Source organism: Chroicocephalus ridibundus, chromosome 4 (assembly GCF_963924245.1).
Source record: "Chroicocephalus ridibundus chromosome 4, bChrRid1.1, whole genome shotgun sequence".
Classification (NCBI taxonomy): Eukaryota; Metazoa; Chordata; class Aves; order Charadriiformes; family Laridae; genus Chroicocephalus; species Chroicocephalus ridibundus.
This window is the reverse complement of record NC_086287.1, coordinates 1,844,854-1,860,997: the sequence shown is the minus strand read 5'-3', so window position 1 is coordinate 1,860,997 and position 16,144 is coordinate 1,844,854. Positions and strand designations below refer to the sequence as shown.

Genomic DNA, 16,144 nt, shown 5'->3' with positions numbered 1-16,144 from the left:
TTTGGAAAAGGCAGGTAAAAAAAAAAAAAAAAAAACAAACACTCTCTAAAAGACAAACCGTGAGTCCAAAGGCAAGTGCATCACAGAGGCAGTTTTATTCAGGTTTGGTTTGTTGGGTGGGCGGAAATCGCTCAACAGCGGCACAGTCCGTGCCTGACACGGACTTTGATGTTGAAGTATAAAAGAAATATAAAAAAAGAGCTTCTGCAGGTCTTCCCACCTAGAATCAAAGGAGAGATGAAGGAGGTCGGTGAGGCCGGGGCAGCACCAGAGCCGGACTCTGCTGCTACTAAAGCCACAGAGGAAGGGACAATACCCAGCACACACGTTTCTCTCCTGCCTCAGACGGGGACGAACTCCAGTTCTGCTAAGAGGGAACAGACAGGCACAGGAGCACTCCCCATCTAAGCCACCCAACTTGGAGTAGCCGCCATGCTTAATCCCAAAGGCTGCAGAGGGGATGACAGCACAGCCTTTTGCGCATCTTAACTTTACGCCCCAAAAAAGGTGGCTTTTGTCAAGATCAGCTGTCACAGGGCTGCATTTCCACCCCCCACCCCAAACATTAGGCCCTCAGGGCGCTTACAGCCGCAGGAGTTCCCCAGGCAGTGCCGGTGCTCCTCCGCCCGAGCTTCAGACGTAGATCCCGACCCACAGCAGCAGAAAGAGGACCCCGAAGCCCATGAAGAGCGAGGCCACCAGCGAGATCAACAGCTCCTTGTAGATGTCCCGCGTGTACTTGGTAGAAGTCACCTCGTAGCTGCAGCCGGGGGGTTAAGGCACGAACGGCAGCAGAGCGAGGTGAGGGGACCCCCCGCCTCCCCCGCCCCCACCTCCAGCCCAGGGATACACGAAGAACCAGGCGGTGAAGAACATGCCGATGGCCAGCAGCACCACGGTGAGGTGCGGGAAGACGGCCGGGTTCACCGGGCTGGTGTATCTGCTCATCGCCTCCAGCTCCTGCGGGGACACGGCGAAGGTCAGGGGCACCACCACAGGCCGAGTCCCGGTCCCGGCATCTGACCTCCCACTGCAGTCCCGAGGCCCCGGCACCGAGTCCCGAGCACCGGTCCTCCATCGTGGCCCCGGCCCCAAGTCCGGAGCCTCGGCCCCCCGTCACGGCCCACGGTCACAGTGGCGGCCCCGGCCCCCCCGTCCCGGCCCACGGTCACAGTGGCGGCCCCGGCCCCCCCGTCACGGCCCACGGTCACAGGGGCGGCCCCGGCCCCCCCGTCACGGCCCACGGTCACAGGGGCGGCCCCGGCCCCCCCGTCACGGCCCACGGTCACAGGGGCGGCCCCGGCCCCCCCGTCACGGCCCACGGTCACAGGGGCGGCCCCGGCCCCCCCGTCACGGCCCACGGTCACAGGGGCGGCCCCGGCCCCCCCGTCACGGCCCACGGTCACAGGGGCGGCCCCGGCCCCCCCGTCACGGCCCACGGTCACAGGGGCGGCCCCGGCCCCCCCGTCACGGCCCACGGTCACAGGGGCGGCCCCGGCCCCCCCGTCACGGCCCACGGTCACAGGGGCGGCCCCGGCCCCCCCGTCACGGCCCACGGTCACAGGGGCGGCCCCGGCCCCAAGTCCCGTCCCCCAGTCCCCTGCTGCGACCCCGGCCCCCCGTCACGGCCCACGGTCACAGTGGCAGCCCCGGCCCCAAGTCCCGTCCCCCAGTCCCCTGCTGCGACCCCGGCCCCAAGTCCCGGCCCCCGGTCACAGTGGCAGCCCCGACCTCGATTCCTAGCCTCAAATCCCCGGCCCCAGCCCCGAGTCCCGGCCACCGGCCCCAGCGGCAGCCCCAACCGCGATTCCTAGCCTCAATTCCCGGTCCCGAGTCCCAGCCCCCAGTCGCGACCGACGACCCCGACCCCGACCCCGACCCCGACCCCGACCCCGACCCCGACCCCGACCCCGACCCCGACCCCGGTTCCCAAACCGCGGTCCCGGTCCCTCACCATGTCGCCCCGGTACCGGCTCCCGCTCTGCTCCGACACGTCGCCTCCGCTCCGGAAGGGGAAGGGAGAGCGGGAGCGGGGAATGCCGGGAAGGGTGGGCGGGGCGAGCGGGAGCCGCCTGGCTATTGGCTGCGCCGGCTCCCGGCAGGCATTGCGGCTGGAGCGCGGGAGCGAGCGGCGGGGTAATGGCGGCGGCGGGGAGCCTGAGGCGGGCGGATAATAGCAGATGGAGAGGCTGAGGCGGGCCTGGGAGTGGGGATAATGGTGGCTGGGGCAGGCTGAGAAGGGCGCATGGTAGGATAATGGTGGCTGGGGTAGGTTCAGGTGGGCCTATAGGGGATAATGGCGACTGGAGAGGCTGAGGCGGGCCGGGGGGGGGGAGCGGATAATGGCGGCTGGAGAGGCTGAGGCGGGCCTAGGAGTGGGGATAATGGCGGCTAGGGTAGGTTGAGGAGGGCCTGTGGCCGAATATGGACGGCTGGGGCAGGCTTAGGCGGGCTGAGGGGGGAATAGCGGCGGCTGGAGGAGCTTAGGCGAGCCCGGAAGGGGGGGATAGCGGTGGCTGGAGAGGCTGAGGTGGGCCTGGGGCGGGGGGGGATCATGGTAGCTGGGGCAGGTTGAAGAGGGCCCGGGGAGGGCATAACGGACGCTGGGAGAGGCTGAGGTGGGCCGAGGCCAGGGGTGGGGGGGCGGTAATGGCGACTGGGGGAGGCTGATGCGGGCCTGGGGGAAATAGGGGTGGCTGGAGAGGCTGAGGCAGGCCTAGGGGAGGACGTAGTGGCGGCTGGTGGAGGCAGGAAGGGGGGAGGTATCCGTTGGCTGAAGTGGGCCCGGGGCCGGGGGGGGTGGCGACTGGAGAGGCTGAGGCGGGCCTGGGGGGAATAATGGCAGCCGGGGCGGGTATCTGTGGACCCGGAGAGGCTGTAGCAGAAAGGCAGGAGGGTTAATGGTTGGGGGAGGTTATGATGATGAGGAGGAGGATAATGGCGGGCTCTAAGGAGGAGGGGTGGGAATGGCAGACTGGGAGATGCCAGGGTGGGAATTGGGGAAATAATGGAAGGGGGGATAGGGAATGGCATGCTGGCAGAGAGTGAAGTGGGAGTAGGGGTTAATGGCAGGTCTGGCGAGGCTGCGGTATAGAGAATTCATAGTAGGTAGGGTAGTAATGGTGGAGCTGGGAGGTTGGAACAGGGCAGGTAAATGGGGCCTGGATGGTTATCATGGTGGGGAGAGGGGAGGGTGAGGTGTGATGGGGAGAGGGGCTGGGCTGTAGGAGGCTGAGGTAGGAAGTGGGGGGTAATGGTGTGCTGGGGAGGCTGAGGCTGGAAGCCAGGGAATCATAGAATCTTCATGGTTGGAAAGCACCTTTGAGATCATCGAGTCCAACCATACACACACCAAAAAAAAAAACAAACAAAAAAAAACCCCAACAACGTACAATCTCTAATGCTTCCCCTGCGAACTATTGCCCCATGGCTGTGGCTTCCACTGGCTGCCATTACCTGGCTTCCACCCCCACAACTCCCCCCAGCACTGTGTGTGTGCAGAGGCTGATCCCAGCATCCCCTTTTCTGTCCCCCAGGATGGGAATCCATGGCCTGGCCAAGCTTATTGCCGACGTGGCTCCTGGCGCCATCCGGGAGAATGACATCAAGTCTTACTTCGGCCGGAAGGTAGCTATAGATGCCTCCATGAGCATCTACCAGTTCCTGATCGCTGTGCGGCAGGGAGCTGACGTCCTGCAGAATGAGGAGGGTGAGACCACGAGCCACCTGATGGGCATGTTCTACCGGACCATCCGCATGGTGGAGAATGGCATCAAGCCGGTTTACGTCTTCGACGGCAAACCCCCGCAGCTGAAGTCAGGGGAGCTCTCAAAGCGGACTGAGCGCCGGGCTGAGGCCGAGAAACACCTGCAGGAGGCTCAGGAGGCCGGAGAGGAGGAGAACATTGAGAAGTACAGCAAGAGGCTGGTCAAGGTGACCCAGCAGCACAATGATGAGTGCAAGAAGTTACTAACGCTGATGGGCATCCCCTACGTGGAGGCGCCGGGGGAGGCTGAAGCCAGCTGCGCTACCTTGGTGAAGGCCGGGAAGGTCTATGCAGCTGCCACAGAAGACATGGATTGCCTGACCTTCGGTAGTCCTGTGCTGATGCGGCATCTTACTGCCAGCGAGACGAAGAAGCTGCCCATCCAGGAGTTTCACCTGAACCGTATTCTGCAGGATCTTGACCTGACCTGGGAGCAGTTTGTTGATCTGTGTATCCTCCTGGGCTGTGACTACTGCGAGAGCATCCGCGGCATTGGGCCCAAGCGTGCTATCGAGCTCATCAAGGAGCACAAAAGCATTGAGAAGATTGTTCAGCAGATAGACACCAAGAAGTACCCTCTGCCTGAGAACTGGCTGCACAAAGAGGCCCAGAAGCTCTTTCTAGAGCCTGACGTGGTCGACCCTGACACCGTTGAGCTGAAGTGGACCGAGCCCAATGAAGAGCAGCTCGTCCAGTTCATGTGCGGGGAGAAGCAGTTCAACGAAGAGCGGATCCGCAACGCGGTCAAGAGGCTGAGCAAAAGCCGGCAGGGCAGCACGCAGGGCCGGCTGGACGACTTCTTCAAGGTGACGGGTTCCATCACATCAGCCAAGCGCAAAGAGCCAGAGACCAAGGGGTCGGCAAAGAAGAAAGCCAAGACCAACAACGCCTCAGCCGCAAAGACCAAAAAGGGAAAATAGCCAGACTGGCCAACCACAAACCCCTGTGATTGGTTTTTCTGTTAAAACAGGAGTTTTAGGCTAATAACAAATGGTCGTTTTTTCTGTCCTGCGTGTTAGTGCTAGGAAGGATGTTGCTAAAGCGCTTCCCAACAAGGCTAGGTTAGTGAATCAGAGAAGCATCTTCCTGCGCAGCAGTAGTAACGTACGAGGCTGGGAGAGAAGAAAGAACTGTGGCGTGGGGGGGGTCTAAAGGGGGGAGGAACCAGGGAGCTGCATTCAGCGGTTTGGGACGTGATGAGGAGGCCACAGGGAGCGGAGACGATACCCAGGCTGCGGAGTTAAAGGGAGGTGCTGATCGCAAACACCCCCTCTGCTTTAAGAAATGAAAAATTGAACATCTGGAGAGCGAATTGGGTAGAAACGATAGGTTTCTGCCTCCACAATCCATCCACAAAGAGGTAGGTGCAAGCAGCGGAGGCGAAGGAGAAACTGGGGAGATGTGAATGGAAGGCAAGCTGGAGTTGGGAGGGAGACTTGAAATAATGAGGTGAACCTCTCCCTTTAATGAAGATTGGGTATAGGTTCTTCCTTCCCTTAGTGTAGTCACTTTTCTTTATATAAAAAAAAAAAAAAAAAAATAGAAAAGTTGTAATCCCAATTCCACCAAAGTTCTGGCCCCCTCTTACTGCACAAACCGAGGACAAACTGAGCGGTGACTGCAGCTCTCCAAGCCTGAATTTTGCTGCTAGGTTCTGGTTTATGTTTAAAAAAGGAAAAATATCGATCAACCTAGCATGGAAGCCTGTTCACTCCCTGATTTCCCGAGGCATCCTTCCGCGTTGTACACACAGAGACAGGTCCCAGACTCGGACGAAAAGAAGATAGTGCCTCTTTTTTTTTTTTCTTAGTTTATTTTATTCTGTATTTTGCATAGTCTTTCCGTCTTGTCAAAGCGCTGTGCCGGGTTTTGTTTTCAGAATAAAATTTATACCCAAATAGAGCGTTTCTCATTCTCTGGAGAGGCAGCTTAAACCTTGTTGCTGAAGGAAAAATCGCGGGTTTAGAGGAAAAGCTATTAGTGACAACAGCCAACAAATCAAGCACAAGCCCGAATACAGAAAAATCGAGTTTTAATCCGGGTGTTAACAGTAGTTTTTTGATGCTTTGTAGGCACAGAGCTTCTCGAGTTGGACCCTCTGCCCAGCTGCAGGTTGCCCTGTGTGTGGGAAGGGGCACCCGGAGCAGAGCACCCAAAAATAACAAATCTGCTTCTCGGATCTGGTGGTTTTTCACAGGGTCTCGCCTTAACCTTAATTCCAAGCCCTAAACTGGAGATATTTTGGCAAGAAGAAGCCTGGCTGCTTCAAACGAGGGCAGCTGTAGTCGCTGTGCTTTGAGATGGACATCGGTGCCCTCCACCAGCGTCAACGCTGCTGTCACTGCGTCACGTCGCTTGCAGAACCTGCACGCAGAAAGGCAGGAAAGTGCTGCAGGGAAAATCAGATTTTAAAAATCAACAATGGGGGGGGGGGGTGTTGTTTTATCACCTGTTCTGTGTATTTATGTCTTTAACAAGGCTTCTATCCGTGAGCATTTCTGCTTTCGACCCTGAATCCTTGTCGCGCTGAGCCACGAGCTTTTTCCCTTTGGCTGAAAGAACCTGCTCAGAGAGTTTAAGCAACTTCCAAAGGTCCTGTCACTGGTTTGTCTCTTCCGATGGAGGGATGGAGCCCAGGCTAAGTTTTCCTAGGAGGCTTTAAGGTCCAGCCTTGCTGGGCGGGTTGGTTTGAAAGCCCGGCTCTGCTGGGATGATTTAGTGTCCACCACGTCCCTCTCCCTCTCACACCTACCCCCCACCCCGTTGCCTTCCATCCAGGTTTACTTGGTCACCAGGGTAAGTTATCCCTGCGCTATTATAATACCAAGCAAGCTATACTACTGATATATAATATCAATAATATATGTCATACTGATATATCAATACTTCATACGATAGCTATCATATATAGTGGGCTCTGTTGTATGTTATGTAGTAGGATATATAGTAAGCCGTACCCTGTTATACACACTAGACTGTCTACTATATAATTTTCAAATGAAGATACTTAATCTTTTGAAATGTGTTTATTACGTGTAGAAAGCTATGGGTGAAAACTGCTTGAAATAACGTTTTTCCTGCGGCGTTGCTAAGATCGGTTATCCGTAAACCGATGCTCACCTGGAAGTCACAGCGGTTCGGGCGTTTTATCCACTCAGATTTCAGGACTTGGCGTTAGTTCATTTCAAAACGCCGTAAAGACAAATTGTGGTTTCTCAGCGGGTACTGGCTTAAATGGATCCATCTGCAGTTTGTCTTAACAGGAGCTTCTTGGTTAAATATTCCTGTTTTATCTGTGAATGCTTCCACGGCGGCCACATGGAAAGCTGGTTTTGCGGTGAGGGAATGAAAGACGATTTAAAAAAAAAATAAAATAGAGTATTTTGAAGTTAGAGTCAGGAAAATGCTTATAGCGAGGAAATAAACGAAATCAGCAGCAGGACAAAGAAACTGCAAACTTTACGTGTTCAGCCCGACCCCGGGCTCCAGCCCTTCCTCCTGCCCTCCTCTTCCTGACCAGGATTTAGTTCATCACGTCATTACCTATCACCTTACTATGACAGAAAGAATATCTCAAGGAATGAGACAGGGACGATGGGACAATTTTAAGAAAGTTTTAACTGCCTTTTCACGTACCTTTACTTTACTTAAAGGACCAACATTGAAGTTCCCTGCCTACTGTTTCGTCGAGGGCTGCGCGCGGAGCGAGCCGCCTTTTAAATGAACAGGATTTCTCTAATGAACCCCGAGTGAAATCCTAAGTGTGACGACAGAAGCGCGGTTTGGTGTCTGTACCCCTGGCTTGTGCTGTCGCGCTGAGGAGCGCGGTGCGCTCTGAACCTGCGGGCTGGCGGGCGGTGAAGCCGCAATAGTGAGTTCCAGGCCATATAAATAGTGAGGTTTTTTTTCTTTTTTTTAAAGTCTGAGCCATAAAGGCTGTTCCACCTGCAGGGAGAGAAAACCATTTATGTGCACGTTTGACTTTGGTTACAGCTTTCAGCCGCCTTAAACCGCGTAGTTGAAGCGAAGCTCTAAAGTTGCACAGCCCAAACAGGAGAATGAATTCCACGCCCTGGCATCCCACTGAACGTTATTTAGCACCTCATACGGCTTCTTTCCCGGATGAAAACTTCCAAACTTCTCTCCCTCCGCATCAGCACTGAGCCAGGAAAGGTTAATGAGCCTCACACGGTTTGCTGCAGGGGGGGCAGGGCCGAGTCCCAACTTCTTCCAGACCCTCCTGAGAATTTCTAACGATCCTTCCGTGGCTGGCACGAAGCTCTTTGCTCCGCTCTGATTTCCTTCAGGGATTTTATCCGTGAGGGCCAAAGAAATAAATAAACCCAGAAGCTGTCGCTCTGCGCCAGCCCTTTGGGACGGCGGCGTCACCCGCTCGGGTCAAAAGCCTGGTGCCCCCAGCGTTGCTCCTCAACGGATGGAGCTGCCTCGTTCCTCGGTCTCATTTGCGAGTGTCCCACCGGCAAAGTGCCGCTTCCTTCCTCCCGTAGCATCGGGGGCGTCTGAGGAATGGAGGAAAACGGATCGCGCTGCTCCTTTCTGCCTTAGGGCAGGGGTTCGCGTGCGAACCACAGGGAGCCGCATCCCGATGCTGGGTAAGGACGCGGCGTTACGCAGGAAAGCAGGGCCGTAGGCTCGGGCTTCAAATGCAGAGCGAGGTTAAACCCCCAGCCTTCAAATTTACTAATTCAGGGAAGAAAAACTCATTAGCAGAATAGACCTGAACTGTACGTTTTCCATACGGCTGAGTTTCTGGGCGTTATCTTCAGGCTTTTGTAGTGTGGACCACCTGGACTGTACATTTTTCCATACGGCTGAATTTCTAGGCATTATCTTCAGGCTTTCTTGGTCCGTGTCACCATCTTATTGTGACAAAACCTCTGCAAAAACGTTTGAAAAGCTGCTTTTCTGCCCTGAACCCTTATAAACTGATGGGGGCAGACAGCTGGGAGGCAAGAGCAGGACTGTGCTACGGAGCTACACGGAGACCTGTAGCCCGGGGGGGTGGTGGGGGATGTGTGTGTGTGTGTTACGCAGGGCTCAGCCTGAGCAAAAACCTTTAGGATTTTTCTCCAGGAAGAATAAAAACACCCCACAGAGCCCAGAGCTTCTGCTTCTGCCCCTGCTGCAATATTAATCCTCTTTTGCGCGGAAGGCGAGCGCTTGGTGCCGGCGGTAGGGCTGGGTGGCTCCGTCCGGGATTTTTCTGTATGAAGATGTTGGAGCGTTCTCAAAAAAACCCAAACAAATTCAGTTAGAAGAAGGGAAAAGCAGCTGCAGCTAAAACCTAGAAATATCCTACCAGCTATTTCTGGTGCGTTGGAAGGCGATAAATATTTGTAAAGTGCAAACTTCTGCCTGTGACGGAGCTAGACGTGAGAAATCTGGGTTGGCACCAGAAAAAGCAAAGTGCAGCGATGGATCTCAAACCTGAGATACCCACCTTGAGGGGAACCGCTAAATCCGGTGACAGATCTCGGATGTGAGATACACCTCCCCCCCCCGCCCCCGATAGGAACCGCTAACCCCGAGAACGACGCTGAAATAACACGTTCCCCGGCGCCCGAGCAAACTGCCAGGCGGCGCCCACAAAACAGGCAGCGCCCCTTCGAAACAGATATTCCCACTGCCCTGATTAATTAACAGCGGTGCCACTATTTATACCAGCCGCACGGCTTTCGGGCTGTTAACGGTTGGAGAACACCCACAACCATTTATTGTCGTTCGGACAATTATTCTCTCACCCGACGACCCCTCCCCACCCGCGAAGGGGAATCCGGGAAAGCAAGGAAACACCAGGGTTGAAATATAAACAGATTTAATAGGATAAGACTAAATAATGACCAATAATACTAAAGAACCGGTATTAATCCCGATACCGATATAAAATGCACAAGGATTATACTCAGCCCGTTCCACCAGCGGAAGCCGTGCATCCCCGCAGGGACAGCCAATGTGGGCCCCTGCGAGCGCTGCGGCTGCGGGAGGAAGGGAAGGGCTCCGGGCTCCGGCACCGGGGCGAGGAGTGCTCAGGATGGCAGCCAGAAAGGGGGAGACAGAGAGAAATTCAGCAAACTTTCTAATTTATATCAAAAGTGGCAGCTTGGGGCAAGCGCCCGGGTCTCGCTCCTCCTCATCCCCGCACCTGGGGAGCTCGAAAACGCTGAGACCTTGGATCCCCCACACCAGAGCTGGCTATGGAGTAAACATTCTCATGAATTGAGACATTAGGGTCATCCAAAAGTGGAGTTTTCCCCAGCATTAGAAGAGAAATCCGTCCTGTGTCGCTCAGCCCAGGCCACAGGCGCGGGGAGGATTCCCAACATCTGCTGCTCTCCGCTAGAAAGAGCGGGGAGCCGGCACCGGAGGGGCTGGATGAGAAAAAATACTGAGTGCAAGGTGGCGCGTAGTTTGAAAACGAAGGCATCGCTTTTCTTTCTGCTGCGTGGAGCCTCCACGGTAAGTGATTTTTATTCTTTTTTTTTCCTCCTCGCCGCCTGGATTCCCACGAGTGCAGCCGACAGCTTCCTATTACGTGTAAAACGCCTTAGGTACAATTCGGATTTCAGCCTCAATTGTGAGGAGCAGCCTGAAAACGCCCGCCTTGCCTACCTCGAGGGGGGTAAAAACACGTAAATAATAATTAAGCTGGAGCAGATTAAAAAAAAAAAAAAGTTAAGTGTAATAAACCCCCGTTTCACTGTGGTTTGTCAGGACTGGCGGGCGCTCAGCCTTCTCCTGGGGAAAACGAAATACCTCCCCTTTTTCTGCCTCCAATTCGCAGGAAACGAGAGGGAGTTTGCGACTCCTTCACCAGTTTTCAAACCATTCGGTATCGGGCTGTTTGGTGTCTTTTTTTAAACAGAAAAAACTTTTTTCTTTCCCCCCCCACCCCGCCCCAGATTCCGACTCCTGGTGAAAGAGAGCAAGGACAAACCACGACTTTCCCGAAAGCTTCTGGAGGAGTTGCTCTGCCTGCGAGGACCTGCCGGGCAGCGAAGCAGAGTGAGGCGCTGGCTCAGGCATCGAGGCTTTGTACTTCTAACGACGACGTGCCGCTGCGCTTTCCTCTTCCCCTCTTTCTCCTCCTTCCAGCAGGCGCGGAGTAGGGCACGCCGCTAGGGAGAACGGGGACATGGCTGGCGGCAACCACACGGCGGTGACCCAGTTCGTCCTCCTGGGACTGACAAGCCAGCCAAAGCTGCAGGCTCCGCTCTTCGTAATCTTCTTCCTCATTTATCTCCTCACCCTGATGGGCAACCTCGGGCTGATCGCGCTCATCAAGACAAACCCCCGGCTGCACACCCCCATGTACTTCTTCCTCTGCAATCTGTCTGTTGTTGACCTTTGCTACTCCTCCGTCTTTTCCCCCAAGCTGCTCGTTGGCTTCTTGGCGGAAGAGAAAACCATTTCGTACTCCGCCTGCTTTGCCCAGCATTTCTTTTTCCTCGTCTTCGTGACGGCGGAGGTGTTCTTGCTGGCTGCCATGGCGTACGACCGCTACGCAGCTATTTGCAACCCCCTCGTCTACGCCGTTTCCATGCCCCGGAGGGTCTGCGTTCAGCTGGTGGCTGGGTCTTACGTCGGGGGGGTTTTGAACTCGCTCATCCAAACGTGCTGCTTGCTGCCGTTGCCTTTTTGTGGCCCCAATGTCATCAACCACTACTTCTGTGACACTAACCCTCTGCTGAAACTCACCTGCTCCGATGGCCGCCTCAACGAGCTTTTGCTGGTAACCTTCAATGGGACCATTTCCATGTCCGTGCTCTTCATCATCGTCACCTCCTACGTGTACATCCTCCTCTCCATCCTGAGGATTAGGTCGGCCGAAGGAAGGCACAAAGCCTTCTCCACCTGCACCTCCCACCTCCTGACCGTCACCTTGTTCTACGTGCCCGCGGGACTCAGCCACATGCAACCGGCCTCCAAATACTCGTTGGAGGCGGAGAAAGTCACCGCCGTCTTTTACACCCTCCTCGTCCCCATGCTCAACCCTCTCATCTACAGCCTGAGGAACAAGGAGGTCAAGGACGTGCTTAGGAAAGCCACAGCAAAGAACGTTTTCGTGAGCCGCCTGCTGACCAAACCGGCCCCCATGGGTTGATAAAACTCCTGCTGCTGCCGTTTACGAAATGGTCTCATGGCAGCTGTCTGGAGGAGGAAAGACCTGCGTGTACTTACGGAAGCAGGGACAGCAAGTTTTAACCGTGCTTTAAAATCCGCGGAGACTCGGATTTGACATCCTGTCATTACACGTCTCCGATAAATATTTCCTTGTCATCTCTTGGGTTTGTTTTGTTTTCTTTTTTTCCCCGTGAAATGATGTAATACCATAGGAGGTGGTAAAAATAAGCTCATAAGGAATTTCCCCCTTAAGTGTAGCTTCTGAGGAGGTTGCACTGATTGGAGCAGAGGGGCAAGTTCAAGGAGGACCGGAAGCTTCTGGCGAGGTGCATCCAAAAAACCACACCTCGCTTTGGGCTAAATACAAGGAAAAAAAAAAAAAAAGAGTCACATTTGCTTCCAGGGGGATGTGCCGTGGAAAGCAAGGGAAGGGAGGAGAAGCAGAAGCCACTGAGGGCAGTACGCGCTGGGATCCGGCATTGGGAAGGTGCTAAAGGGTTGCGTGAGCAGAGCCTCGCACCGCAGCCCTGTCCGGAGGGCACTTCCACCCCAGCAGCTGGGATATTTTCCTGCTGAACTCCCAGGCACTTTTATCCCCGTGGGGGAATGAAAGCCCCGGGTTGTCTCCGCCTGTACCCGACACCCGCTCCCAGCCACCCGCGTGGATCCCATCCTACACCTCGCCTCCCACGGCTGCGAAGACGCCAAACTCAGCCAGGCTTGTCCTGCGGGAGGAAAACCAGCACCCTCCGACCTGTGTCTGCTTTAGGAGGAGACGTAGCAGCAGCTGGGAGGGGTATTTCTCCCCGTTGGTGAGGAGTTTACCTTGACTGAATGTACCTACCCGTGGAGAAGTATTTCCACCCCCCCCCCCTATTTTCTCATCATGGGGCTGTTGTGAATGAGATTTCCTCCCAGCCGCCCCCTCCCCCAGGGAGCCGCTAAGAAGGTGCCCCTGAGGGATGCGGCAGAACCTCCTGGTCTCCAAAGCAGAGAGGGCTGGCTGCAACCTCTTAGAGACCTGGAGCACTAAGGGATGCCAGGTCTCCGGAGAGGGAAGAGGGGGGGTCCATCTGCCCCTTGACATTCACATGGCTGCCTCCAAGGTGTTCCGGACATTGTTCTTCCATAGCTAAAATACAGGTTAAATACTCCTAGAAGGATTTCTTTTAGGTGGCCGCCGAAATCACGACCTAAGCGCACCCGCTGTATTGTTCTACCAATAATCCAAACTTTGGCTTTTTCGCTCAGATGTAAGAGTTCTACATTGCAGGTACCTAATATAGAATAAAATACAATCCACCTGGAGCACGCGGCCGAGCAGGGGATGTTTTTTCTTAAGAGACAGCCACAGAAAGGCGGGGAAGAGACTTTTATAACACTTACCTTTCATAACAGCTTGCCTTATCCTCAGCTTGGACGCTAGAGGGTCTCACCTGACATGAAGAGCTGTTCGCGCTACTCGCGTGATGCACCGTGGCTCAGGGAGCAGCAGGGACCAGTTACTCCCTAAGGGAAGGCAAACTGGGAGCTGAAGGTGGCCACGACGCAGGGCGGGCAACAGCCTCACCTGCAGGGGATGGTCCCACAGCTCCCACCCGTCGCCCAGGGGAAACCCAGGGCCAAATTCAAGCCAGGGAAGACTAAAGACCAAGACCAAGCACAGCTCTGAAAGTAGTTAAAGACCCCGGGCTGAGCTTAAATAGTGCCCGAGCCCTGGGCAGAGGGTTGTGGGTGGAGGCCCCAGCTGAGGCTGGCCGTGGCGATTACCATCGTTGCACTCCCTGATGGCTGGGGAAGAGGGGAACTGGGGGGTTTTTCCCTACCCAGTGCCCTAAACCCAGTCACCACGCCGCATCCAGCCTTCTCTGATGTATCCCTACACACAGAGGATGGAAGGATGGAGCAGAAAGGAACGATGAGCTCCTCTGCTGTGTGTTAACGACTCTCATTCCTCCTTCTGGTATGCAGAATAAGGCGCTTCAGGTGTCACATTCTCTCTTTCTCAGGGAAATTGTCCGAATGCCTCTACTTTTCATGAAAACTCCATCAGAAACTTTGATAAAAACTGTATAGCATTTCATTTCATGCCCGCTTAAAGCTGGTTTTAACGGGCTGCCATTGCATTCGTTCATTATTCACTACAGTTCTTTTAGGAAGGCCGCGGTTTATGAGGTTGTTTATTTTAAAACATAAGATTTATTCACTTCATCATTGTACAAGCTACACTTTCTTCCAGAAATTGTATAGTTCATTAAACATAAAAGGCCCGTCTCGATTAAATGTTAAAAAACCTTTGTCTACTGTTTTCTTTTGAGCATCTTCCACCTCAACCGTGCAATGACGTACAGAAGAGTCGTAACTCAGTCAAATGCGGTTCCACGATTACCACACAAAGCACGGACCTCTTGTTGATCGGCCCACATGGAAAATAGACACGGATCGACAGAAAACCGAGGATCTTCCCGGGAAGATCTCGGTTGGGACATGCTTCTGGCAACGTGCTAACCTACGTGTGCCCAGGACAGGTCATTAGCACAGTGCCGGGTCCCCGGAGACAACACCATGGCTTTGTACCTTCTGACGGTTCTTCCATACGTTGGTCAGAAATTACGTCTGAGGTCACAGCTGGACCTTGACCTGGATGATCACATTCCACCCTGCTCTCACCAGGTCACTTACGGTGGATAAGTGTACCCCTCTTGTCAGGGTCGCCTCTGGCCACGTTACAGCTCTCTGTATATCACTGACTTTAACAGATCCTCAGATCTTCAAGCTCCTTTGGGAAAAATTATTATCAAGTGGGCAATGGAAATATTAGTAACTGTTTCCCTCCTATTTGAGCATCCTTTTTGTGGGCAACATTTTCATGTAACACAATTTAGACACAAAACATCGCGGTACTGTCTCAGTTTTGCTAGAAAATATTCTGATTAATTATTGAAGGCTCACGCCATGATTAAAATAAATCAAAGTGGTTTGAAGAGAGCGATTCGTTATGCTAGTTCTCCGTACCCTGAACTTGCTGCGTGGTCTCCCGGTCTGTAAGCAGAGCCGTAATGACCGATAACTCTTATTCCTTCGTTATCTCCGACGAGGGTTTTCAAAGCCTGCTCAGACGCAGCGCCAGCTTTCGCCCCCGCAGCCTCCTCAGGGCCCCCTTCACCTCGCTGTTCCTCAGGCTGTAGATGAGGGGGTTGAGGGTGGGGGTCAGGAGGGTGTAACACACCGAAATCAGCTTGTCGCGATCTCCGACCTTGTGAGGCTGGATGTAGGCGAGCATCCCCGGCGCGTAGAAGACGGTGATGGCGGCCAGGTGGGAGGCGCAGGTAGAGAAAGCTTTAAGCCTCCTCTTGGCCAAAGGGATGTGCAGGATGGTGTGGAGGATGTAGGCGTAGGAAAGCAGGATCATCAGGACAGAGCCCACAATGTTAAACCCGGCACCGGAAGCCTGCAGGACCTCGTTGGCGCGGGTGTCCGAGCAGGAGAGCTGCAGGAGGGTGGGCAGCTCGCAGAAGAAGTGGTTGATGCTCCTGGCCCGGCAGAAGGACAACCTCCCCACCAGGACGGTGTGCAGCAGGGAGGTGAGGAAGCCGGCGGTGTAGACCAACACCATCATGCCGTAGCAATGAGCCCTGGACATGGTGGTGACGTAAAGCAGCGGCCGGCACACGGCCGTGTATCGGTCGTAAGCCATCACCCCCAGGAGGAAGCACTCGCAGGTGATCAGAGCAATGAAAAAATATATCTGGGTGAAGCAACCCAAAAACGAGATGTGGCTTCTCCCCAGCAGGAAGGTCTCCAGCGCCTTCGGGACGATGGTGGAGGAAAGGCAAAAATCGATGAAGGATAAGTGTGTCAGGAAGAAATACATGGGGGTGTGGAGCTGGGGGTCAGCGTTGATCAGCAGGATCATCATCAGGTTCCCCAGCACCGTTAAAATATACAGGGATAAGAAAATTGTGAAGATGGTGGTTTGTAGCTCTGGGGCGTCGGAGAAGCCCAAGAGGATGAAGCCGGACAAAACAGTGAGGTTTTCTCCATCCGCCATTTCTACGAGTTAGATGAAATTGGAGAGAACTAAAACGAATCCGTGAAATAAACCCCGCAGAGAGAAATACTGTGGAAACATCAGAGTTTAATCCATAAAGTAAGCGCAATAGAAAATGGTGGGGTTGGTTGTTTTTTTTAGAAAAATACAAGGCAACTGCGTTTCTGCCTTTAACCCGAGCTTCA

General features: G+C 54.5%; 4 protein-coding genes across 6 annotated transcripts; 2 read left to right on the top strand and 2 right to left on the bottom strand.

The window, feature by feature from the left end:
- Positions 1–71: 71 nt before the first annotated feature.
- Positions 72–2,038, bottom strand: TMEM258 (transmembrane protein 258). Its single transcript, XM_063333469.1, has 4 exons — positions 1,955–2,038; positions 851–960; positions 587–760; positions 72–220 (listed from the first exon to the last, which is right to left on the bottom strand). Exons 1-3 carry the CDS (start codon positions 1,955–1,957, stop codon positions 634–636), a joined length of 240 nt encoding a protein of 79 aa, XP_063189539.1. The 5' UTR covers positions 1,958–2,038; the 3' UTR covers positions 72–220; positions 587–633.
- Positions 2,039–2,084: 46 nt separating this feature from the next.
- Positions 2,085–5,658, top strand: FEN1 (flap structure-specific endonuclease 1). 3 transcript variants are annotated; one of them, XM_063333423.1, is made up of 2 exons: positions 2,085–2,136; positions 3,537–5,658. In XM_063333423.1, exon 2 carries the CDS (start codon positions 3,538–3,540, stop codon positions 4,684–4,686), a length of 1,149 nt encoding a protein of 382 aa, XP_063189493.1. In that variant the 5' UTR covers positions 2,085–2,136; position 3,537; the 3' UTR covers positions 4,687–5,658. The 3 variants fall into 3 exon arrangements, with proteins under 3 accessions (XP_063189493.1, XP_063189495.1, XP_063189494.1); XM_063333425.1 differs by lacking the exon at positions 2,085–2,136 and adding an exon at positions 2,248–2,268; XM_063333424.1 differs by lacking the exon at positions 2,085–2,136 and adding an exon at positions 3,130–3,150.
- A 5,067-nt stretch (positions 5,659–10,725) lies between these two features.
- Positions 10,726–11,888, top strand: LOC134514182 (olfactory receptor 5J3-like). The gene has a single exon (XM_063331596.1). The coding sequence runs from the start codon at positions 10,920–10,922 to the stop codon at positions 11,886–11,888; it is 969 nt and encodes a 322-aa protein (XP_063187666.1). The 5' UTR covers positions 10,726–10,919.
- Positions 11,889–15,011: 3,123 nt separating this feature from the next.
- On the bottom strand, positions 15,012–15,959 carry LOC134514180 (olfactory receptor 8I2-like). The gene has a single exon (XM_063331589.1). The coding sequence runs from the start codon at positions 15,957–15,959 to the stop codon at positions 15,012–15,014; it is 948 nt and encodes a 315-aa protein (XP_063187659.1).
- Between the last annotated feature and the right edge of the window lie 185 nt (positions 15,960–16,144).

Coding starts and splice junctions, on each gene's coding strand:
- TMEM258 (XM_063333469.1), bottom strand. Junction 761..850: donor TTCACCGCCTGGTTCTTCGT/GTATCCCTGGGC, acceptor CCCCGGCTGCAG/CTACGAGGTGACTTCTACCA.
- LOC134514182 (XM_063331596.1), top strand. CDS start 10,920: ATGGCTGGCGGCAACCACACGGCGGTGACCCAGTTCGTCCTCCTGGGA.
- LOC134514180 (XM_063331589.1), bottom strand. CDS start 15,959: ATGGCGGATGGAGAAAACCTCACTGTTTTGTCCGGCTTCATCCTCTTG.
- FEN1 (XM_063333423.1), top strand. CDS start 3,538: ATGGGAATCCATGGCCTGGCCAAGCTTATTGCCGACGTGGCTCCTGGC.